The sequence below is a fragment of the Cnephaeus nilssonii genome (genome assembly GCF_951640355.1).
Source record: "Cnephaeus nilssonii genome assembly, chromosome: 13".
In the NCBI taxonomy this organism is placed as follows: Eukaryota; Metazoa; Chordata; class Mammalia; order Chiroptera; family Vespertilionidae; genus Cnephaeus; species Cnephaeus nilssonii.
In genome coordinates, this window is record NC_137084.1 from 5,888,063 (window position 1) to 5,912,631 (window position 24,569).

Sequence of the window (24,569 nt, forward strand, 5' to 3'; positions counted from 1 at the left end):
CAGTTGGGAGCCAGCAGTTCTGGATTGTGAAAGGGATGTCCGACTGCCCGTTTAGGCCCGATCCTACTGAGCAGTCAGACATCCCTCGAGGGGTCCCAGATTGGAGAGGGTGCAGGTTGGGCTGAGGGGCGCACACACACACACACACACACACACACACACACACACACACACCGTGCATGAATTTCGTGCACCGGGCCTCTAATGGGATATAGGATTGGGTGGTGGGAGGCCTTTGGGAAGGCCTCACTGAGGAGGAAAAGGAAGTATTTGAGCTGAGAGCTGGATTTTAGGAAAGAGCCAGTCACAGGATGATCGGGGGCAGAAGGAGCTGTAAGTACAAACTGTGACGGCCCTAAGCCAGGCACAGGTTGTGCATGGTCATGCATTTTGAAGCTCTGTTATTAGGTATGTAAACGTGTGGGAGTAAGTCTTCTTGATGAATTGACCCCTTTTTTCATCAGGTGGTCTTCTTTGTTCTGTTCTTTGTTCTTTTGGACTGCAGAGTGGAAGCTAGATACCAAGCAGAATCAGACCCCCAGCAGCAATTCAATGACACTTCCTTTACGCCCTTACTCCCCCGTGAACAGACAGGAGATGGGGAAGCCCAGAAAGATTGTGTGCCCTCTAGCAGGACGATCCCACCAAGGACCCAGTTGCTCATTAACCATGCTTGACTCTGTTTTGTACTTGGCAGTACCCTCACTTCCTGAAGCGAGATGCCAACAAACTGCAGATCATGCTGCAAAGGAGAAAGCGTTACAAGAACCGGACTATCTTGGGCTATAAGACCCTGGCCGTGGGACTCATCAACATGGCAGAGGTGAGAGGAACACAGTCTCCAGACGGTCGGCCTTTAAATCATTGTCTGAGAGACACACCAGGCCCAGCCATGAAAGCCCAGCAAATGGTTTTCCCAGCCTGCTGGCGGGGTGTTTCATTTGATAAGTTAATTCTTATATTGAAAATGCAGGATATACCTCTTTTTTCAAGTACTTTCTCCTACGCATCAAGTTTTTTCTTTAACTTAAAAAAAAATTCACGCCCTGACCGGTTTGGCTCAGAGGAGAGAGTGTCGGCCTGCAGACTCAAGGGTCCCAGGTTCAATTCCTGTCAAGGGCGTGTACCTTGGTTGTGGGCACATCCCCAGTGGGGGGTGTGCAGGAGGCAGCTGATCGATTTTTCTCTCTAATTGATGTTTCTAACTCTCTATCCCTCTCCCTTCCTCTCTGTAAAAAATCAATAAAATACATTTTTTTAAATTCAAACTTACAGAAAGGTTGTAAGAATATATAAGGAATTCTCATATACCCTTTACCCAGATTCTCCAGTGTTAACATATTAGCATATTTATGCGTATTTTCTTTTCTGAACCATTGAGAGTAAGTTGCAGACATGATGTCCCGTTGCACATTAATATTGCTGTATGTTAATTTCCTAAGTTATGTGAACACCATGCCTTCATGAAGATCAGGACAGTGTCACTGATACAAGGTTACCATCCAACTCACAGTCCCCATTCTGATGATTGTGCCATGCTTCAGTAACATCCTTCTAGGCCAGTGGTTGGCAAACTCTTAGTCAACAGAGCCAAATATCAACAGTACAACGATTGAAATTTCTTTTGAGAGCCACATTTTTTTAAACTTAAACTACTTCTAACGCCACTTCTTCAAAATAGACTCGCCCAGGCCGTGGTATTTTGTGGAAGAGCCACACTCAAGGGGCCAAAGAGCCGCATGTGGCTCGCGAGCCGCAGTTTGCCGACCACTGTTCTAGGCCCAGAATTTAACCTAGGATTATGTGTTGCATTTGGTTGTCATGTCTTTAGTCTCCTTCAACCTACAACAGGTCTTGTCTTTCATGCCCTTAACATTTTTTAAGAGTATAGGCTGGTGACTTTATGGAATGCTCCTCATTTGGATTTGTCTGATGTTTTCTGAAGATTAGGTTCAGATTATGTTTTTTTGGCAGAATTACCATAGAATTAATGCTGTGTTCTTCTAGTGATTTGTCTCATTACTGGTGATGTTAACTTTTATTGCTTGATTAAAATGGTGTCTGCCAAGATTTCCAATATAAAGCTAGTAAATATTTTGTATTTACCAATTTAAAAAATATTTTATAGGGAAATATTTTGAGACTATGGAACAGTCTTTTTCACCAACTAGTTTGAGCATCTGTGATTCTTGCCTGAATCAGTTACTGCTTTGATAGTTGCAGACAGTGAATTTCTAATTCCACCATTCCTTCTATATATTATTAGTTGGCTTTATGTTATAAGATGGAGCTTTCCTTTCTTCCCCGCTTATTGATTGATTCATTTATTTGAATCAGTAATGGACTTATGGATTCCTGCTTTATGGTGAAGTCTAATCTGCTACTATCATTATTTACTTTGATGCTCAAAATATTTCAAATTTGGCCAGTAGGAGCCCCTCTGGCTAGCTCTTATATCCTTTTTTTTTAAAAAAAAAAAAAATATATATATATATATATATATTTGTATTGATTTCAGAGATGAAGGGAGAGAGAGAGAGAGAAACATCAATGATGAGAGAGAATCATCAATCAGCTGCCTCCTGCACGCCCACACTGGGGATCGAGCCGGCAACCCGGTCATGTGCCCCGACTGGGAATCGAACTGTGACCTCCTGGTTCATAGGTCGATGCTCAACCAGTGAACCACGCTGGCTGGGCTATCCTTTTTTATTCTTCACATACTTCTTTACTTTCTGATATAAAGTATTAGGCTCATCTTGTACTTTTCCTGACCCAGCCTTGGAATGAACTGATCCTCTGAAGAGCCCCGGTTCCTTTAGTGGAATATGGCATTTAGAAACCAAGACCTGGGTACTAGGAGTGCTCATTTTCCCAGCTGGGGTATCACTGCTTCTAAACAGAGCCAGGAAATATATGTACATGCACATATGTATCCATACACATCATATCTATTTTCCCATCTATATCTACCTATCTGATCATAAGCCCACATACCAATCAATTCCCATCCAACACCATAGGGCTTATTCTAGCCTTTTCCTATTTCTGATTACCGATCCAACAGTAAGAAGCAGGCTCCTATGATCCTCGGTGTGCGTGCAGTTCCCCTCCATGCCAGGCAGATCCTCTCAGCTCTGGCAAAGGGGAAGCAGAGGGGGCCACAAATCAGTTCTCAAACTTATTTCTGTACTTCAGTGCATTAAATAGGGGGAAATGTGGCCATAATAAATAGAACATGTGGGACAGTCCCACCCATCTTTCTGTCCTCTTCAGGTTTGGTATCAATACGAGGGACTGGGGGCAGTGCAGGGATCTGGAGGCCGCATTCCCAGCTGTGTCACGCCCTTTCGTTTTCTCCTGTATTGTAGGTCCTTTTCCTCATTGTGAGGTGAGCACAGGTGACCGCCACCTGCAGGCTGGCCCCACCCAGCCTGGAGAACTAGTTTCTCTGTGAAGGACCTCAGCTAGAATGTCATCCGTGGCAGCCATGTTCGATCTCAGGCCTTGATTTTTATCTTTAAGCATGTGGTCTGACTGGTGGTTGGCACTTCCAGACACCGTTTTAAAATAAGCCCTTGACCGGAATAGGAGAGTAGCCATGCATTGGAAGATAGTGAGAAAGGAAATGTATTAGCAGAATGCCATTCCCGTTGGCCTGCACATCCACTTGGGTTTATGGAAACGGACACCTCTGCGGACCCCTCCGCAGTAAGGCGTTTCCATTGCCGCTGTGACCTCAGGTGATGCAGCACCCTAACGAAGGCGCCCTGGTGCTGGGCCTGCACAGCAACGTGAAGGACGTCTCCGTGCCTGTGGCAGAAATAAAGATCTACTCCCTGTCCAGCCAGCCCATTGACCATGAAGGAATCAAATCCAAGCTGTCCGGTAAGATGTTTGCAGTGTCTGGAGGCCCTGTGGATCCAGAAGGAGCCCATCACCTGGGCTCCACGTGGGGAAGTTGAATGAGATAGTGCCTGAAATGTCCTTAGGAAGGAGAAGTTTAGAGATCCCTGAAAATATAACGTGGCCGACCATGGCCGTGGCCTTCCTCCGCCCCTGCCACATTTCCACCCGCGGGGAGCCATGGTTCCACCAGTCTCGTGGGCCGGACCTCCTGTTGCGAGGTTTTCTTACTGAGGTGTCTGTTTCCAGATCGTTCTCCTGATATTGACAACTATTCTGAGGAAGAGGAGGAGAGTTTCTCTTCAGAACAGGAAGGCAGTGATGACCCACTGCATGGGCAGGTAACTTTCCGCAGCCCCTCACAGGCCGTGTCTGAGAAGCAATGCCAGACCTCCCGGGGTTTCCCAACCGCATTCTATCCTCTCCCAACCTAGGACCTGTTCTATGAAGATGAGGATCTACGGAAAGTAAAGAAGACCCGGAGGAAACTCACCTCAACCTCTGCCATCACACGGGTGAGCCTCCAAGGTCTGGGGAGTGTTTGAGCTGAGATTTTCAGTTGATGGCGGGGGCATGGGAGGGTCTACTCAAGGTTTTAAAGCCTGCACATGACCATCCCCTCAAGGTTCTGATCTACCCCTGTGCACTGCCTCCTCCACCACCTAATTAAGAATCACGGTTGTAACGTTGTCTTAGGATAGAAAAGAGGTTGAGAACCGTTGTTTGAAACTTTGGGACAGGTAATGCTTCCTCCAGGAGCAGAACACCGCAGACATCCCACCTCCCCTCCCAGGGGCTGGATGGTTCACATGACGTACTGTCCACTTCAGGATCGCTGTTTTTAGTCATGTGTTGGATTTACCCAGAAATAATCAGCTAGCGCTTAGAACTGTGGACTTGATAAGGTTTAATTACATTAGATACAGTTCCTGCCTTAATGGGTCCATAACCTTACAGATAGATGCCTTTGGATTATATATCTCCTGCATAAGATTTCCTCAGGCGTCACTATTTTTGGTGAAATTAGAGTCCTGAAACACTTAATATCTGAATTTCTAAATTAACTTTGATGATGGAGTTCCTGTGCGAAAATATGGGAGAGGCAAAAGTGTTAGGAGTTTTTTAGAAGAGAATTTCACAGTTTCATTTTCCCCCAGAGGCTTCCTGATTCTCTTTAGTGCAGAGCTAGTAGTCTGGGATCCCAAGAGCAGAGATTCCCATCACCTTTGGAGTGACATAAATGTGGGCCAGATCTTCCAGATGGATGATTGTATCTGAGCCTGGCATTCCACTGTGGAACGAGACTGTCATCTCCAGTCCTCCTGAGGTACCGCTTCCATGTGAGTCCTCAAGACTGTGGCCTCGGTTCCCCTGCGGAGTAATGACTGGAGAGTGCGAAACTGTTTCATAGTCCTCGGTGGCTGGTCCTTGATTGGCTCTCCAAAATAGGCGAGGGGCGGGACGTCACCAGAGCCACTGTCCTCTGAGAGTGGGTGAGGCGAGAGGATGGCTCTCTGATGTAGTTCCTTCTGCTAGGCTTTCCCTTTTCCTCTCTGTAACCACAGAGGCCCTGTTTTCTTCCCACAGGGTGCCCCCTGAAGCTTTAGAAACTACCTCTTCCTGTGGTCGCCACAGCTTCCCCAATAGATACAGGGCCAGAGTTCAGTGCTCCTCTTAACACTCCCACTCCCCCACAGGCTTTTGTTATTAGCTGCAGGCACTTTTCAGTCAGATTTCCAGAGGCGTGGTAATTGTTCTTTAGTCTCTGTCTCCTTTTGTGCACATGCTTTATTCTCTCCCTTCCAAGAACATTTTGTTCTAGACGCGGATCGACGTGCTGTTCTTATACTTCTGTCACTGTGATCCCAAGTTTTTTCTCTGCTGTGAATGACCTTTCCTCCTTTGGAAGCCCTGCCCTTTCTTGAAGGCGTAGCGCAGTCTTACTTGCAAGTTGGTCTTTTCCATCCCCAAATAGTGAGACTGTCATTCAGGCAGGAAGTACTTATGGCCACAAGGTAGGCATTGTGCCCAGAGTTGAAGACAGAGAGATAAGGAGGGCCAGTCCATGCCATCAAGGAGCTCACAGTGTCTAGTGACACAAACACATCTAAACAGCTCAGTGGGATGGGTGCCAGAGGAGGGAGCTTTGTGTAAGGGATAGAGGTGCCAAAGGCAAACGTGACCAACTGAGCAGGAGTGCCAGGAGGGCTTCAGGGAGGAGATGCTGAGATGTGGGTTTCTCCGGATAAATAGAACTTTGCCAAGTGGATTTGGGGGCAAGGTTTAGTCAAGGCAGAAGATACCAGTAGGGTTCTACTCTTCACAGAACTGTAAGCAGTTAGTTTCCACTTGAATATGGGGTTGAGGGGTTGAAGGGTGACATGAGGCTAGAGACAGAACTAGCCCTCCGGGCAGACATTGGTTTGACACTTAATCTCTGTCACCTGGGCAGTACGGACCCACTAAGACCTCCAGGTCGGAGAGTAACATGATTAGATCTGCATTTGGAATGGTCACTGGATTTTAGAGGGGACAGACTGGAAAGTGGCTGGACATGGGCAGGTGCCTGCTGAAGGCTGATGCAGTGATCCCAGGGAGGCGAGGACAAAGGCCTAGAGGAAAGCAGTGATGTTACAGATGGAGAGAGGGTAGCAGTTAAGGAACACAGGGCAGAAAGGAGAGGGGAGAGACTCCATGTTCAGAGTCGGGCAATTGGGTGAATGGTGACATCAGTAACCAGGGTAGGGAATATAAGGAGAAGACAGTGAGTTCCTGTTTTGGAAATGCTGCGTTTGAGATGCCTGTGAGTTTGAGGCACCATGGATCTGAAGGACAAGAGAAAGTAATGAGTGCAGGTGCACATGTGATGTTACCAGTGCAAGCGTGGTGCAGGGCCCTGGGGACCCTGAGACCTCCTCCTTGCACCTGTGCCCACAGCACCAGGGACCAGTGCTGTGCCCTGGAATTAGTCATAGATTTGAAGTGCCAGAGGGTAGAAGCTGTCTCTTCCCACCTTTGTGTCCTCCCACAGTTTCTCAGAAAATGGGCTCTCGGTCCCTCTGTTGACTCGATCACAAGTGGGTGTTAAGAACTGTTGTGCCGTTTGTCCCTACAGCAACCTAACATCAAACAGAAGTTTGTGGCCCTCTTGAAGCGGTTTAAAGTTTCAGATGAGGTACGACCCCTTACTCTCAAGGTTGATGGTGAGTAAATTTCCCTGAGTTGCACCCTTGTTCCTGGGGTGCACTCTTCATTGCCACTGGCAGTCAAGATTCCGGGACCCCCAAGCGAGAAGGTAGCTAAAGAAGGGCTTTAAGCTACTTGAAAAGAGAAAGACTTCACATGTAGCACCCAAGGCTTCTCAGTATTTGGAGATGGGGCAGCAGGGTTATACCCAGCCATTGCTTAATACCCAGCCTCTGGTACAGGGGATCAGCAGTAAATCCAGCTGTTGTTGTAGGTTCCCTTTCCCGCCCATTCCAAGGGGGACATCGTGAGCAATAGCTGTGTGAGGCCGGAGTGTCTTCAGTGCTCAAACCTTGAGTAACCAAGAATTGGCCATTGATAGAGCAGCAGTCTCTCCCTGGTCTAGCCGGCCTGGTGCCAGTTGTCACTGGGTCATGGCTTCTGGGTTTCCTTGTGCCCGTTCCTTGGGAGAGAGATGCTAGCACTGCCACTTTTCCTGACACCAGGTTCACAGAGACTACCCCGAGGAGGGTGAAGCTATGGCCTGTCCCTCAATAGGGACTCTCTAGGGAGGCCATGGTACCTGTCCAGGAGGAAGGAGTTGCACGTCCACCATAATTGTAAATCGGGATTACCCTAAAGACTTTTTTCCCTGCAGGTGGGCTTTGGGCTGGAACACGTATCCCGGGAGCAGATTCGCGAGGTGGAGGAGGACTTGGATGAACTGTATGATAGTCTGGAGATGTACAACCCCAGCGACAGTGGCCCTGAAATGGAGGAGACAGAGAGCATCCTTAGCACTCCAAAGCCCAAGCTTAAGTGAGACCCCACCTCCTCTAGCAAATTGTCTCCCCATACCTCTCCTTCCTAGACCCTCCCTCACTTCCCCCCATTACCAGGGAATCTCGATTCTTCATTCTTGTTGAGCCTCCAGCTATCTGGATAAAGTTCATTGTGTTTGCTTCTAACTGACAAAAGTCCTTCAGTCCAGGTCCCTACTTGTCCAGCCTCTGCTGTGTCCTTCCTCACCAGGTGTCCTTGAAGCCAGGTCATTGATCTTTCTTGAACACCAGCTCTACCCAGCTCCCCAGGAGCAGCTGTTCTGGGCCCTGGAGGCCACTGACCTGGCTGTGCTTCCTCACCGCAGGCCCTTCTTTGAGGGGATGTCGCAGTCCAGCTCACAGACGGAGATTGGCAGCCTCAACAGCAAGGGCAGCCTCGGCAAAGACACTACCAGCCCTGTGAGCAAGACCAATGGCTATGGGGAGGGGAGAGGGACCTGGGACGTGTTGGGGCTTAACACTCTGGGCCCTCTGCTCTTGGCTCATTTTGTGACCTCAGAAGAGCATCTCTTCTTGTTTCAACCTCGGTTGTCATCTCAGTCCTCGCTGGGAGCTTAGCTGTCTGAGGGCACTGCTGTGGCCGATTGGGTGTTCTTTTTGGTCTGATCCCACCCTCAGTTGGAGCCTTCCCTCCCAGAGCACACAGTGCCTCAGAACCTCTCCCTCAGTGTCTGTCGCACGGTAGCTGGGAGTATGGTGTCCGACCAATGGTAATCGATTAGGCATTCCAGGCTGGAGAAAGAACAGGTGCAAAGTGGGCCGGAAGCCCACAGGTCTATTCAGGAGACACGGAACATATGTAGGTTTGTTTATAAAGGGGGCAGTGCTCTCAAATAATTTAAAATTTATTGGGCAGGTTCCCGTTTTGCCTGATGACGAGGAGAAAGGTGCTGACTGCTGTAGCACCCCAGGAGCCCAGCATCACCCTGGACCGTGCTCTGTTCCTGCTTGGGAAGGTTCTCCCAGTAGAGGAGCAGAGGCAGGGACCCAGGTTGATGCTGTATCTATCTCAGGCCCTGGGAAGCTGTTCTTCCCCTCGTTCACAACTAAAGGCAAGAAGATGACGTGCATGATTTTAGCCCAATGTCTTGTCTTAGGTCAAAGAAATTGAATCTTTTATTTTATTTTATTTTTAATATATTTTATTGATTTTTTACAGAGAGGAAGGGAGAGGGATAGAAAGTTAGAAACATCGATCAGCTGCCTCCTGCACACCTCCTACTGGGGATGTGCCCGCAACCAAGGTACGTGCCCTTGACCGGATTCGAACCTGGGACCCTTCAGTCCACAGGCCGACGCTCTATCCACTGAGCCAAACCGGTTTCGGCAGAAATTGAATCTTTTAAGTCTTCCTATTCTTGCCGCTTTCAGAGAAGGAATACAAAATTCATCCTGCAAATAGGTATTAATTGTGGGGAAATAATATGAAGCATGCGAGGTGCCCCATCCCCTGAAAAGCACTGTCTGTGGAAGGACTGCCACCTGTCCCAAGTGTGCAGCTGGCTAGTGGGCAGCTGGTGGGCTGCCTTACTGCCTGCTGCCTCCAGGTGGGGCTGTCTTCCACCTAATCCCTCTTCCTGGTGAAGGCCCAGCAGGCAGGCAGGCCCTAGAATGGTGACACCAGGTGGCGTTGGTGAGGAAAGGAGGGATGGAAAAGCAGCCAGCACCAGGAATCACTGAGAATCCCGCCACAGGGAAACTTAGGGCCTGCCACTTGCAGACCCTGTGCCCTCAGCAGCTTTCCAGCCCAGGCTCGTGTGATCTGGAGCTGAGGCAGTCTCACTTCACTCTTTGTGTTTAGGAGGTGGCTGCTCTTTCTCCCGGGGCTGCCGGATGGCCCTGCTGAATCGTCACTGTCCACGTGGACAGATCCTTGGCCACTAGAGCCAGATTCCGTCTTAAAAATAAATATAGGGATGACTCTTCTAGAGAGAAACCTGGGACCTGCGGAGGGAAGACCTTTCAGTGTCCTAGGAATGCAGAACGGGACTCTGCTGTAACAAATGCAGTTAAATGATTAACTGAGGCAGTGCCCTAGAGCACTAGCATAGCTCCTAGCAGGGGGACCGCTCAGTAAATGCTAAGGACTGTTGGTATTAAGAAAACTCTTTTCTACTAATGATGGTGTTTCTGGATTGTTGGAATGTATGTGTAGGCTTTACTTTAGTCTTGTTATATGGCTTACAACATTTAGAAAAATCTCCTTAGTCCTCTGAGCCGCGGGTGCCTTATTCATAAGGAAAAGGTGCTGGCATAGGAGCCTAAGTTGCTGTAAAGGCAATTGAGTATGAGTCTTTACAATATAATGGCCTAAGGGTCCCTGTTTAGGCAAAACGTTTATTTGGGGCAGGGTAGGGCTGGGTTGAAAGCATGTGCTCTGGAGTCAGACTGAGTTTGAATCTTGACTTCACCAGTTCGTCCACTAACTGTACTCGGGCAGTTGCCACACCTTCGTTCCTCATTGGTGTAGCTCTGTAAAGCGCATGCCTTACAAGGCAGTGTGAAGATACAGTGAGAAGATGCAGGTAAAACCTCTAGCATGGTGTCTGGTTGATGGACGGATTGATATACTGCGGTTAATAGAAGCTAGATGTCTTTTTAGTGAGTCCTTCAAATTCTGGTTTTCTTGGCTAGATTTCAGACTCGCTTTGCTGATTCTCTGTGATATTTCTATTCTGAAGAGCCCCATATGTTTTGATGTGGGTGTGGAACTTTGGAATTCTTTCGTATGAAAGGCACTTTGGGAAGGAAGGACAGAGTGAGGCTGTGCTCTTACATGGAGACTTGTAAATGTATTAGGAAAAAATACTGAGCTTGTGCTGCATAGGCAGGCCTGCACGTGCTGCCCCTTTTGGCCTTGCTCCCTGATATCCTGTCATTGCTATTTATTTATTTTTCTTAATCTTTCTTTTTGTTCCCCAAATTTTAGAGGATTTCGTTTATCACTAGAAGCAGAAGGAATTTCTGCTAATACAAATTATTACAGTTGTTGAGTTTTCCCAAGACTTGAGCACACAGCAGTGACATTATTTGCTGTACAAGCTGGTAACAATGGGCCCTGCCAGTGCTGCCGCTGGGGCAGTCAGGAGATGCAGCCCTTTAGTCAGGACTGCCTGCTGCTAAAGACTGCTGCTTCCATGCACTGTACATAGTGGTGGTAGAGACTAATACTTCATCACAGTGATAGCCGAAAACATCCCCCACACACCTCCCACCCACACACACGAGCCTGTGCACCCTCTGCAGCAGCCAGCATCGCCCCCCAGGCACAGTGCTTCAGAGTACTAGCATCTGCCTCCAGTGGCACACAATTAGATAGATATGGCTACTGCACTGCCAGTGTCCCAGGCTCCTGCAGAGAGAAAAGCCCTTAGTATCTATAGGAGCAGGAATAGAAACTCAGAGAGTTGGAGTTTGCTCTTAGTGCGTTGCCAGGGACATCCAGGAGAGTCAGTAAATAGCTGACAGGTGCCCTCCAACCCCAAACCAAGTTAAAGATGTTGTCGGTGTGCCAGCTTTGCTGTGGAAACATGCTGTGGCTGCAGGGCATGCTACTTTAAAACCTTCCAGCAGCCCTAGCTGGTTTGGCTCAATGGATAGAGTGTCAGCCTGCAGAATGAAGGGTCCTGGGTTTGATTCCGGTCAAGGGCACATGCCTGGGTTGTGTGCTCGATCCCTGGTGGGGATGTGCAGGAGGCAGCTGACCAATGATTCTCTCTCATCATTGATGTTTCTATCTCTCCCTCTCCCTTCCTCTCTGAAATCAATTTTTTTAAAATATATTAAACACAAGAAAAACCTTTCCAGCAAAATGGTGTTATCACCCATCATTTGTCACACTGAGACCCAAAATTGAGTGAAATCCTCTTTAGTCTTAAGTCTGACCAGGACTTTGCCATGATTCTACTCTGTTAACATTGGTTATTACATAGTGTGTAAATGACGTAGCTGTGCAATCTGGAGGCAGCTGATTGTGTATGGCTCTGAACCAAACCTTCTCAAAATCTGAGGTCACAGGGTCTGTTTAAAGTATGTTGGTTAGTCTTGGAGCTGGCTTAGATCAGTGGTTCTCAACCAGGGATGACTAGTTATCTCCCAGAGGACATTTGGCAATGACTGCAGCCATTTTTAGTTGTCACAACAGGAGGCAGGGTGGGGATAAGGGGCTGTTACTGGGATCTAGGGGGCAGGGGCCAAGGGTGCTGCTAAACAACCTGCAGCACACAGGACAGCCCAGCCTCAGGGAAGATCTGCCCCAAATGTCAGCAGTGCCCAGATGGCGAAACCTGGTTCAGAGTATGACTCAGGTGCCTTCTTCTTATTTTTTAATTCTCACCTGAGGGTGTTTTTATTGATTTTTTTTTAAGATAGGAAGGGAAAGAGAGAAACATTGATGTGAGAGACATCAATAGGTTTCCTCCCATACCCACCCCGACTGGGGATCAAACCCACAATGTAGGTATGTGCCCTGACTAAGAGTCGAACCCACAACCTTTTTGGTGTACAGGACGATGCTCCAACCAACTGAGCCTTCCAGCCAGGGCACAGGGGCCTACTTTTGTGATCCTTGTTCATTAGTTTGCCAAGTGACCCCTTGAGCCTATTAATCTGATATTTATCAATACTCAGAGGAAGGACTTCAAGTGATTAGGAAGAAGTAGGCTATCCTGGATCTTTTCTGACTTCCTGGTTCCCCACAAGAACCAGAGATTCACTGAGGCCAATACTTTTTTTCTGGAGCATTTGAGATCTTGCTCCCAGCACTGTCGTCAGTTTGCCTCAAATAACTCTTGTAACAGGTTTTTTTTTTTAAATACCTTTTCTGTGTCTAAATCCCATAACTCTTAACTGCTCATGACGTTGACATTGGTACATGCACAACCAGAAGCAATATTAGCAAATATGAAAATCCTGGCTGTTTATCTGTATTGGCAAAATAAGTTTTTAATATTTATGAGAAATGCTAAGAGTTGGGAACAAAGGGATAATTAGTTCACACCTAAAAGGCTTACCATTGGTTGTCTTTGTTTGGTATAGTCTGTTTGAGGGTTTTCTAGATGTTTAACACCAAGCAAAAAGCATTTGGCTACTATGGATGTCTTCAGTCTCAAAATCAAGGACCTGAACTATAAGATCCTCCTTTCTTCTCAGCAATTTCTGACAAGCAGAAGGGGCCCCATATGTTCCTCCTGGGTGAGGGGCTTTACTGAGTTCAGGGCAAGACTATATGGACCCCACAGCAAAGCCCTCTAAACTTTGAGCTTCTCTTCCCTAATGACATCTTGTGAGAGTCAGAAACTATGGGTTCCATGTCTCACTGTGTTGTTGATTTAGTGATTATAAAAATGACTGACCTCTGGCTTAGTTTTCACCAAAATAACCTCTTTATAAGATGGTTATAAGATGAAAATCCCAAAGGGTGCATTAGATCTTTAGATTAAGTGAAATATTTAAGTTTCTGTGGAACCTAGAAAACAAGTTGGTGGTGATCATTTGGATTGGTGATGACTAATTAGTATAATTTTTACAGATGGAATTGGCTGCTCTAGAAAAAGTCAAATCTGCTTGGATTAAAAATCAAGATGACAGCTTGACTGAAACAGACACCCTGGTATGTATGGTTCAGCCTCCCATTTCGGCTGTTTAAAATAGTTTTTGTATCTTTAGAAACAAAGGCAAAAAGACCCTTAGGAACACCATGGGGATTTTACTTAAATTGTGGACTTGTGAATATCCTGTGTTCTCTTCCTCCTGAAGTCCTTACCCATGGAACGTAACCAGGAGACCAGGTTATTTCACCAATTATAGCTGAGCAAATGCTAATTTAGATAATTTCTCACTATCTGTCACCCTCATTTACTTCTGAGAGATGATGACCAGTATCTTCCCCTAAAAAAAAAAATCTCTTCCTCCCATGTTGCTCTTACTATGTATGGCCAGGCAGCCACAACATTAAATCTCCAAGGAATTCTGGTCAACTCCTTGCTCTGAGAGATGCTAGAGCTGCGCAGGAGTGCAGACCAAGCCCTAATGAAATGGAATGAACTGGCTGGGGTACACGATTTATTTAAACATTGAATTCCACACACATATACTGAGCATCTGTGCTTAGCACTGAAGATGCAAATATGAGAACACGCCTCTGCCTTCAAAATGCAACCCTGCGGAGGAAAGCCAACCCATGCATACCCCATGTAGAGGCTGAAGGACAGAGTGACTCCGCCTGGGGGAGGACATCTGAGCTGGGCCTCGAAGGATAAGCTGCAGTTCATCCAGGGGGGCTGGAGGCTGGACCTGGTGGGAGGGAGCAGAGAACTTGACCGAATCCATCTGGGGGAGTGCTGTGCATCAGCCTCACAGTGAGACCTGGTAGTTTAGTGGAGGCCAAGAAAGAATTGTTTTAGGCTATGCTTCCTTTTGTAAATAAAACTGCATTCAAGATCCTGGTGTGTGAAACATTAGGCTTGATTCAAGATTAACTTAAAACTTACTATACAACATGCGCTTTGTATTCACCAGTAATCTGAATAACCTGGCTTTCACTCTCGTCCACTTTGGCCCTTTCTGCACAGTGGTCTTTTAAAAATGAAATGTAATAATGTTACTTCCTGATTAAAACTCTCTCCTTCCCACCTAGAGAAGCTAGAACCTCAGTTCAGGTTTGTGTGTTGACAAATAGTTCGTAACTATAGGGGACAGACTGAATAGCAAGGCTGTCCAGCACAGTGGGTACACTCAGTCCTACAGCCACAGTGTTCTCACCGGGTGAGGTGGGGGCTTTAGAAAAAGAGGGAATGACTGACTCTCCTCATGGTGGTGATGGGCCCTGGCAGGACTCCCAGAGGCTCCTAGTGAGCAGTAAGCCTCGCTGCTTCCTTTCCTCCATGGCAGGAGATCACTGACCAGGACATGTTTGGAGATGGGAGTACAAGTCTGATTGTGCCAGAAAAAGTCAAAACTCCCATGAAGTCCAGCAAAACAGATCTCCAAGGCTCTGCCTCGCCCAGGTACTCATGAGGGGAAGAAACTCTGAAAACGGGGGGCCGGAGGGTGCAGAATAAAGGAGGCCAAACAGATGGTATGAGGCTGCGACCACACTTAGCAGAGGCTTGTGGCCCAGGGAAGAGTGGGCTGGCAATGGCTTGGGGTCAGAGGGGCTGTCTCACCTCCTCCTTGTCACATGTCTGGCAGCAAAGTGGAAGGGGGGCACACTCCCCGGCAGAAGAGGAGCACACCCCTGAAGGAGCGGCAGCTCTCCAAGCCCCTGAGTGAGAGGACCAACAGCTCCGACAGCGAGCGGTCCCCTGACCTGGGCCACAGCACGCAGGTACCCCGAGCACCCCTGGACCATGGCTTGTTTTGTCGTCTTCCTGGGCAGTTAGCTGAGAGGAAAGGACTACTTTGAAATGTTCTAAATAAAAGTCTTGAAAACAGACCTAAATAGAGAAGTCTAGCACACTTGTTATTGCTACTAGTGTGGAATTGGCCTCCAGGCTGTTTGCAGGGAGCAGGGGATGGGGCAAGAAATGCCAGCATTGACCCAGCTGCCTTCAGCCCCAGGTGGCAGTCCCACCCCTTCTGGTTTGTTTGGCCTCCTCTGCCTCCATCAGACGTTAGTTTGTGCCGTGACTCAGGTTCTAGAAGATGGCAGCCATCAGAATCTCACTGGACATCACCAACCTGAACTCCGATGCCTGTAGTCCTGTGTGGGCCCCTTACTCTGATTTCAAGCTGCCAAATCAACGGCAGTAAAGCATTTTGATTGAAAGGCCTAAGCGAAACTGGGAAGCACATAGGAACTGGGCCTTGGGGACCAGGTTTTCCTTTTGAAGGCCAGTGGAACCAGGGGTTGGAAGGGCTTTCTCTAAACTGACACCTCACGCAACTCCTGTTCTGGAGTTAACAGCAAGCCTGCTTATTTACCTGATAAATATTGAAAGTTATGTCAGGGAGGCTTCCTGTGTTTGACGTTTTACCTAGCTGGAAGTGAACCAGAGCCTAGACTAGCCCAGCGCCTGGGGTGCCGTGTTGTCCGTCTGGTTAATCCCTGGTCCTGAGATGCCTCGTTCCCGTGGCAGCAGGGCTCCCCGCGCAGCACTCATGGCCACTCATTAACTCTCTCCCCGGTGCCCTCATTTCGCTCCTGTGCGCACCTGCTCCCCATCCCCCCTCCTCTCCTGGTCCTTCCACTGCCTGTCCTGCTCTGCCTGCCCCACTCCCGTTGTGGGATGCCTGCTGCGTCTCTCGCAGTCTGCCCTCCCGGTCAGGAGGCTGCTGTGGTCTGTGCCTGTGGATGCGAGTGTTCTCTGAGGACTCTGCTTATTCTTTGTCCTCCTTTCCGTTTTGGTCTGGCCCGTGTGATACTGTGTCTCTTCCATAAAGTCCTAGTGTCTCCAAATACCCTGCTCCGCGAATTCTCACTAGCCCACCCAGCGCCACTCTCAAGCTCTCTGGGGACTGCCTCACAAACACTTTTGTCCCTGCAGATTCCAAGAAAGGTGGTATATGACCAACTGAACCAGATCCTGGTGTCAGACGCAGCCCTCCCAGAAAACGTCATCCTTGTGAACACCACTGATTGGCAGGGCCAGGTACAGCACTGTAGACCACAGGGCTGGGGAGGGAAGGTTCTGGAGAGCAAGAGACACCCAGGGGCGTATTTGAGAGGCAGGGCTTGGAAGAATAGAAAAATAGCCCCCATACCTCAGGCCCCTCCTACCCTGAACCAAGCCCAGGCTCTGGGTTCTAGTCCTATTTCTGTCCTTTCCAGCCTACGGGACCTTAAGTACTAACTTTCGGTACCTCAGCTTCCTCATCTGTAAAAAGGCAACAATATCACCTGTCCTGCCTTCTTCCTGGGGGTTGTGTGTGTCAGAGCATCGCGAAGGAAGGTACCTTGAGGAGTGCAAAGTGTTGTAAAATCCAGTGGTCGGCCATAGTCCGTGAAGGTGGTTCAGAAGGGGCAAAGCGGCACCCCCCCCAACCCTGCCTGCTCCCACTCACCACTGCCCACCCAGTTAGACCCCAATGCCCAAATCCCTCTTGCTCCGTGGTCTGAAGGACAGAGGACAGGACCCTGCAGCTTGGCGCCCGTGGGGAAGCAGAGCCTCTGCCCTGTGGCCTTACCAGTGTCTCTGCCCCTTTCCTCCTCCCCAGTATGTGGCGGAGCTGCTCCAGGACCAGCGGAAGCCTGTCGTGTGCACCTGCTCCACCGTGGAGGTCCAGGCTGTGCTGTCTGCCCTGCTCACCCGTATCCAGCGCTAGTAAGGGCATGGCTCCTCTCCTGCCTTTTGGGGTTCCTCTGACATCCTCCCACCCCGACTCCCAAGTGGTGACAGTACCTCCTGGCCTTGTCAGACCGAGAGTCCACTGCCGAGGTCAGGCAGTGGCAGGCGTGGTGTTCAGATGTCCCTACTGGTCCCAGAAGGAAAATATCATTCTCCTGCCCTCCCTGTCTCCCATCCTGGATGCCTGCCACACTTGACCTGCCTCATCCTCTTAAACCCAGGATGAAGAAGCCAGGAAGAGAGAACCCAAGGTTTTACAGAGACCCTTTACTCCATCCCCCCAACTGTGCCGAGCTGCTTGGCATTCAGAGTCCGAGCTTTCCCTCCCAGGACCTCCCAGGGGCTCAGGGTCCCTGCTGGGGAAGGAGACTTCAGGCGTCCGACCTCTGGGGTCACACCCACTGCTGACCCTGGAGGCATTGCCGAGCTGCCTCAGCTAACTCCATCTTCCTTCTAGACCAGTGGTTCTCAACCTTTTTAATGCTGCGACCCTTTAATACAGTTCCTCATGTTGTAGTGACCCCCAACCATAAAATTATTTTCTTTACTACTTCATAACTGTAATGTTGCTACTGTTATGAATTGTAATGTAAATATCTGTTTTCCGATGGTCTTAGGTGACCCTGCTAGCAGTTCTCAACCTGTGGGTGGCGCTGCTGTAGAGCCTAAGACCATTGGAAAACACAGATATTTACATTACGATTCATAACAGTAGCAAAATTACAGTTATGAAGTAGCAACGAAAATAATGTTATGGTTGGGGGTCACCACAACATGAGGAACTGTATTAAAGGGTCGCGGCATTAGAAAGGTTGAGAACCACTGTTCTAGACAGTGGCCCGTCCTCTCTGATCCTGGATGTCTCCCTAATTTCAAAAGCACTTACTGCCTCTCTCTGTACTATTTTGTTTGTTGGTTTGTTTCTCCCCTGTGGGTTGTTGAGATCAGCCAGGTCTGAGCTTAGAGCCTTCCTCTGAGTAGGCTGCTGTGAACCTCCAGAAAGTGGTGGTGACTGTCCCCTTGCTCCCCAGCTGCAACTGCAACTCCTCCATGCCGCGGCCGGTGAAGGTGGCAGCACTGGGCAGCCAGACCTACCTGAGCTCCATCCTCCGGTTCTTCGTCAAGTCACTGGCCAACAAGACCTCCGATTGGCTTGGCTACATGCGCTTTCTCATCATTCCCCTCGGTAAAGAGGCCAGATCCCACTCATGAAGCAGGGTGGTGGGTTGGGTCGAGGGAGGGGCAATCAGGAGGGACCAAAGGCCATGCCAACATCCTGTCCCCTAACCAGCTCACCTTCTCTCCACCTACCAGGTTCTCACCCTGTGGCCAAATACTTGGGCTCAGTCGACAGTAGATATAGCAGCACCTTCCTTGATTCTGGCTGGAGAGACCTGTTCAGTCGCTCGGAGCCCCCAGTGTCAGGTAACGACCCCCTGTAAGGAATTGAGATGGAATGCCGCCTGGTTCAGAGAGGGCCGGTCTTGGCTGACGGAGGCCGGAGAGCATGGCTCTAACTCTCCCACTCGCTTCAGGTTTGTCTTTTCCATTATATTAAGAGGAGGCCCATTAAGTGCAGCCCTTCCACCCTGGATGATTTTAGTCTCTGCCATTTGTTCTGCTCCTGTACATCTAAAAATAAGGAGGGCCATGGGGGTGCCAGGGGGCGGGGGGAGCATGCTAGTTGTACAGATGAGATATAAGCAGAAAATAGCTCCTGAGCTGTCTGTTGATACATGAATAACACACCAGACATGTCATCCTGAAACACAGAGTAAGGTGGCAGGGATTGGAGCAAGCTGGAGCTCTGGGAGGCTGAGGTGGCAAATACTTCCTCAGACCTTGAAGGAAGTAATGGGCACAGATTAGTAGAGAAGAGGGGATCCTTTGGGTTATGAGGTTGGTCTGAGCAAAGATGGAGGCTGGAGCATGGTTAGCCTGGGAAAGAGCAAGACAGGTTGGAAGAGAGAGGACAGTGCTTTGGTCTATTGTGCATTAGAGTCAGAACCATTAGCCCTGGCCAGTTTGGCTCAGCAGATAGAGTGTCAGCCTGCGGACTGAAGCGTCCTGGGTTTGATTCTGGTCAAGGGCACATGTCTGGGTTGCAGGCTCAATCCTCAGTAGGGGGCATGCAGGAGGCAGCCAATCAATGATTCTCTCATCATTGATGTTTCTACCTCTCTCTCCCTCTCTGAAATCAATCTACACTAATAAAAGAGAAATATGCAAATTGACCATACCTTCATGATGACCACCAGCCAATCAGGAGTGAGTATGCAAATTAACCCACCAAAGGTGGCAGGTTAATTTGCATATGTACACAGGCGCAGAGTGGCCGGAAGGCAGTGCCAGCAGACCGGAAGGCAGGCCCATTCTTGCATGAATCTACGTGCATCAGACCTCTAGTTATTTAACTAGAGGCCTGGTGCACGGGTAGGGTCCCTAGGCCTGGCCAGCAATCAGAGCTGATCGGGGCCTTCCTTCGTTCCGCACTGCCCCCTGGTGATCAGCACATGTCATAGCGAGCAGTTGAACTCACCATCTCCCGGTCAAACTCCCAAGGGGACACTTTGCATATTAGCCTTTTATATATATAAATAATAATTTTTAAAAAACCATCAGGTTAAAAAAAAAAAAAAACATCAGGTTTTTGGAACCCTTTTTCTACCTCTACTCCCAGGTCTTCCCATAGGTCTCAGAAAGGGGGCTCTCTAAGGTCGGGTCTGCCTGCTAAAGTCTGTCTGTGTTATCTCCTGACTTTTCTGCAGAGCAACTGGACGTAGTGGGGCGGGTGATGCAGTACATCAACGGCGCGGGTGTGACACACCAGCTTCCTGTGGCTGAAGCCATGTTGACCTGCAGGCATAAGTTGTAAGTTTCACTTTGGGGCATTTCTTATAGGTGGGGTAGGTTAGCTCAATCTTGAATCTTCCTTGCTTTTTCACATTTTTCTTCCTACCATTTCCCAGTGTAGAAACCCAAGAAAATGTGAGAGATAGAGAGTGTGTTTTTGCTGCCTCCCATTCAGGCCCGTCCTCCCTTGCCCTGGGCCTCCGCACCCATCTGGGCGTCCTCAGTACAGAGAAGCCCATCCCAGGGACTGACACTCAGAAGTGGGAGCAGGGGGTCTAGTGTGCAGAATCGGGCCTTTTGCCTCCATTTTGTGGCTCCTTGTGCCATCCTGGAACCTGATGGAAAGATGTCATGTAGTAGTGTCTGGATCCCTGAAAGCTGCCATAAAACAGGAAAAGCTCTCCACGCAGTCTCACCCACTAACTGTAGAGCTCTCTTGTCTCTCCCAACAGCCCTGATGAAGACTCGTATCAGAAGTTTATCCCCTTCATTGGCGTGAGTACTGACTGTCTCTCCTCTCTGCCCCACCCATTCCCCCCGCCTGCCTGTCCTCCCCACATGCACGCATGCGCGCACACACACACGCACACAGAAGACTCATCTAGACAGTGGTTCTCATTCGGGGGCGATTCTCCCCCAGACATCTGGCAATGTCTGAGACATTTTGGGTTCTCACAGCTGGCATTTAGTGGGTAGAGACCAGGATGCTGCTGACATCCCACAGTGCACAGGACAGCCCCATAGCAAGGAATGAGAGATGATATTCTGAAGAGCAGTCTGAGAAATAGGTTGTTTCCATCTTTCGGGTCAGATAGACCTCTGAGAATAAGGGTTTCTTCTGTCCCCTCCTGTGTAGTCAAGGGAGAATCTCTATACTAGTGGGTTTTGAAAACACACGGAACACCTCATGGACTTCTTTGGTGTCAGTGGTACTGATCTTTGGTTCATTTGGTGTGGCTGGGCCACAAGACAGAGACTTACCAAGAGAGGGAGCCCTGAGGGGACAGAGCTGACCTGCGGGGCCAGGCCATACCACAGAAGCGTGGCTGAAACTCAGGTTTCCATGTACGGGATGTTCACGTTCCCCTTCCGGGTCAGCTTGGGTCTTTTTGCATAGTCTCCCTGAGGACTCTCCTAGCTTCTGGGCCAAGGGGCAGGTGAGGGCCAGCTCCCACTGTCCCTCTTCTCTGCTCGGCCCACATTCTCACTGTCTTGTGTGGTCTTGGGAGATGCCTGAGCCTGGGCATATTCACTGGCCCTTTCTCATACCTTGCACAGCCTCCCGCCTGGCTCGTCCAGTCAGTCCCCATTTGCCACTGGAGCTGCTCCAATAGTTGTGTCGGAGGCCCCAGACCGTGGCCTGTAGCCTGGGCGGCGGTCTGACTCACATCATCATGGAGCTGTGGGTCGCTGCCCACTCTGGCCTCACAGCCAAGAGAGAGAGATAAAAAAATCTAAAATTCAAACAAACAAAGGAGGTGACAGCATCTTTCAATGCCAGGGAAGCAAAAGGAGTCATATCCAGGAAGCTCTGAGTATCGATGTGTTACTTACTGGTGTCTAAATGCATAGACAATTCTAAGAATAGCAGCCATTGTGTTCTAAGCAGCCAGCCTCAAGGGGACCATCTGGGCATGATCTCCACTTCACGCCAGTCCTCAGGGTCCACCTTCTGTGGCCTCCCAGCTCTGCTGAGCCTCTGCCAGGTGCTAGGCCCCCTACCTGCCAGTACACAGGACTGTGTCCCTGGATTTCACAGCTGTGACAAATGGTCTGTCTCTAGCTGTGCCCTTTTCTGGCCACTGGAGGGCGCCCTCTAACCTTCCCAGAATTCACTATGCGCCATCTAAAATTATTTGGGAAGCTGGAGTGGACCCCACTGCCTCCAGGGGGTTGAAGCTGGGCCCCCTCCTCACTAGTATTCCTCCAGATTCCAGGAAGTCTGGAAAGGAGGGAGCAGGTGTCAGCATGGCTGTCTTCCCTTGGCTTGCTGCAACAGGCAGCGCAGAGAGCTCCTCCCTGCCACACTGTCTCCCCGCTTTCTCAGGGTGGCTCTTCATTTCTCTCTCTGATTTGAGAAGATGGCCTCCTACTCTTGTGATCTTTCTTAGACCAAAGGAGATCAGGGCATGGACATGGTTCCTGCTGGCCCTTATCCCTAGTGAAGAGCCGTGAGGTCTCCTAGGGCCCCAGTTCATTTTTTTGGAACTGGTATTTTCACGTCTCTTAAAGCTCTGGATTTGCAAAGATTTTAAAAGCCCACAATCAAACAATGTATAGTAATGGCTGTTGTTCCCAACCATCTGCTTCCAGTTGGGTGCAGCTTTGGTGTTTCCTTTTCTCCCAGGTGGTGAAGGTGGGGCTGGTGGAAGACTCTCCTGCTACAGGTGAGCTGGGACCCCTTTGCTTCTATGGAGTGAGGCCAGCAGGCCAGAGGTGAAGACTTTGGGTGTCAGAGTTTGAGCAGGAGCGCTGGTACCCGCACTCCCCAGTAAAGCGGTGGCAGGGGATGGAGGGCAGGTACCTAAGGCCCAAAGGAGAGCAGGCTGCCACTGAGACAGAGGGCTACCTCGACAACTGCCACCAGCTGGCCAACTGTGTGTGTCACCCGACAGGCGATGGGGACGACGCACCTGTGGTCAGCCTTACTGTGCCCTCCACATCCCCGCCCTCCAGCTCAGGCCTGAGTCGAGATGCCACGGCCACCCCTCCTTCCTCCCCGTCCATGAGCAGTGCCCTCGCCGTTGTGGGGTAAGGCTCTCACCTGTACCTGTCCTTCCTGCCGTGTCCCTCCCTCAGGGTCCACGGCTTCCCTACTCCTGCGGCATCATGGCACAGTGGCAGCACCCTGAGTGTAGAGGGTAGTATGGTAGTGAGAACACTAATTAGAATTCAGAGACTTAGGTCACTGGCTGGGCAACTCATCACCCAGCTCTGTCTGTCTCGCAGTTGCAGGGTTGACTGAGGGGCCCTTTGTAGCCTGTAAAGCGCTGCGCGCATGTCTTGTCTTGATTCTGCCCAGCATGGTAGGAGGACTGAGCATGAAGGTCGGACCACCTGGGTTTGAGCTGCGGTTCTGTGTTATAGTCAGTGACACAGCACAGTAAGGGAGACTTTATTCAAAGTGGGACTGTCTTGATAGGTATAGGAATCACTATGATGGGGAGAGAGAGAGATGGGGCTCATCTCAAATACAGCATAAACAAGTGAGGATTTTTAGCCAAGGAGCGGTGTGGGGTCTGTGGGCGGAAAATTACTGAGAGGAAGCATCGGGTGGGAGATTCTGGCTAAACTGACCTCATAGGACTCTTGATGAAGACAGGTCAAGGCATCGGACATCTCCTGGGGCCGGGGGGCGGAACCTGATCAGATATGGATGGTGGAGGTTCTTGCTAGGTGACTTAGCAAAGGTTTTTGCTAAAACTGGATTTTATAAGGAAGTGCACAGGTGTATCTAGAGAAGATTCGGGAGCCTGACTGAAGTTGGGTCAAGCAAAGCATCTTTGTGCCTTGGACAGGTTGCGAAGCTTCATTTCCGACCTGTGAGAGCAGTGAAGTAATCAGGTCACAGTGTGTGAGGCGTGTGTGCCTGGCACAGGGGAGGTGCTGCTTCCTTTCATGTTTACAGTCTGTCCGTCAGCGCAATGGAGCTGTCGCCATGGCCGTGACTGAGACAGGAGGTCCCCTGTCCTGGAGCTCAGGCTCCTGGGCCCCGGCAAGGTCGAAGCAACACAGAAATTCAAACTGCATAGGTTGCAGGGGGTGCTGTGGGAAGTATGTTGGGGGGGGGGGGTGGTAGGAAGGAGAAGGAATTTCTTTAGGATCCAAAGTTTAGAGCCCATGGTCAGGGAGGCCTCTGTAGGCAGCTGTCCCACTGAGACTCGGGCCACAGGAGCAAGCGCTCTGTTAGGGGGAGCAAGGGGACAGGCTCTGAGGTGGGAGGAGCTGGCCTGGGTCAGGAACAGAAAGGTGCTCCCTCGTTTCCCTTCCTTCAGCCTCTGCCTTTCTCTTCCCTCTGATGATGGTCCTTGTAGCAACAGGGAGGGTAGGCCTGGCCAGTGGCTTTTCCAAACCACCAGTGACAGTGTGGCTCCTGAGAGTCTGAAGTGCTCTTAGATGGCGAGAAACCTGCCTAACACTGTTCTCCCACCCTCTCCCCCTTTTCCTTTCCCTTCATGAAGGGCCAGAGCAGGAAAAGGAGAAGATCCCACATGTGGTCCCAGTGGCCCGGGTTCCAGGCTTCCTTGGGGGGCTGGGGTTAGCCCCCCACCCCCCAACCTCCTTTCCCTGCCAGTTTAAGCTTATACTTCCGAGCACCGCTGAAACCAGGCAGAAAGAGAAATGTCAGATGACTTTGTAGCCTATGTTCCTATTGTGTCTGACGCCTCCTTTCAAGAAAACATCAGCTCTTTTTCTCCTTGGAGCTAAAATTATCCCTGTGCTAGAAGTGCCAGGAGCAAGAGAGCTGCAGGTCAGCCTCATCCGCTTCCCGGGG

The 24,569-nt window shown here is 49.7% G+C and overlaps 1 protein-coding gene across 1 annotated transcript in view; it reads left to right on the forward strand.

Annotated features, from left to right (window-relative positions):
• Positions 1 to 24,569, forward strand: part of PACS1 (phosphofurin acidic cluster sorting protein 1) — a 101,079-nt gene that overhangs the window by 72,930 nt on the left and 3,580 nt on the right. Inside the window, exons 4-21 of the mRNA XM_079788104.1 lie at positions 698 to 823; positions 3,744 to 3,888; positions 4,156 to 4,247; positions 4,341 to 4,421; positions 7,022 to 7,081; positions 7,751 to 7,911; positions 8,240 to 8,333; positions 13,465 to 13,545; positions 14,826 to 14,941; positions 15,126 to 15,261; positions 16,421 to 16,525; positions 17,091 to 17,197; positions 18,253 to 18,407; positions 18,536 to 18,646; positions 19,990 to 20,092; positions 20,527 to 20,569; positions 22,422 to 22,461; positions 22,690 to 22,825. Coding sequence (XP_079644230.1) covers positions 698 to 823; positions 3,744 to 3,888; positions 4,156 to 4,247; positions 4,341 to 4,421; positions 7,022 to 7,081; positions 7,751 to 7,911; positions 8,240 to 8,333; positions 13,465 to 13,545; positions 14,826 to 14,941; positions 15,126 to 15,261; positions 16,421 to 16,525; positions 17,091 to 17,197; positions 18,253 to 18,407; positions 18,536 to 18,646; positions 19,990 to 20,092; positions 20,527 to 20,569; positions 22,422 to 22,461; positions 22,690 to 22,825 — 1,892 coding nt within the window. The remainder of the gene's footprint in view (positions 1 to 697; positions 824 to 3,743; positions 3,889 to 4,155; positions 4,248 to 4,340; positions 4,422 to 7,021; positions 7,082 to 7,750; positions 7,912 to 8,239; positions 8,334 to 13,464; positions 13,546 to 14,825; positions 14,942 to 15,125; positions 15,262 to 16,420; positions 16,526 to 17,090; positions 17,198 to 18,252; positions 18,408 to 18,535; positions 18,647 to 19,989; positions 20,093 to 20,526; positions 20,570 to 22,421; positions 22,462 to 22,689; positions 22,826 to 24,569) is intronic.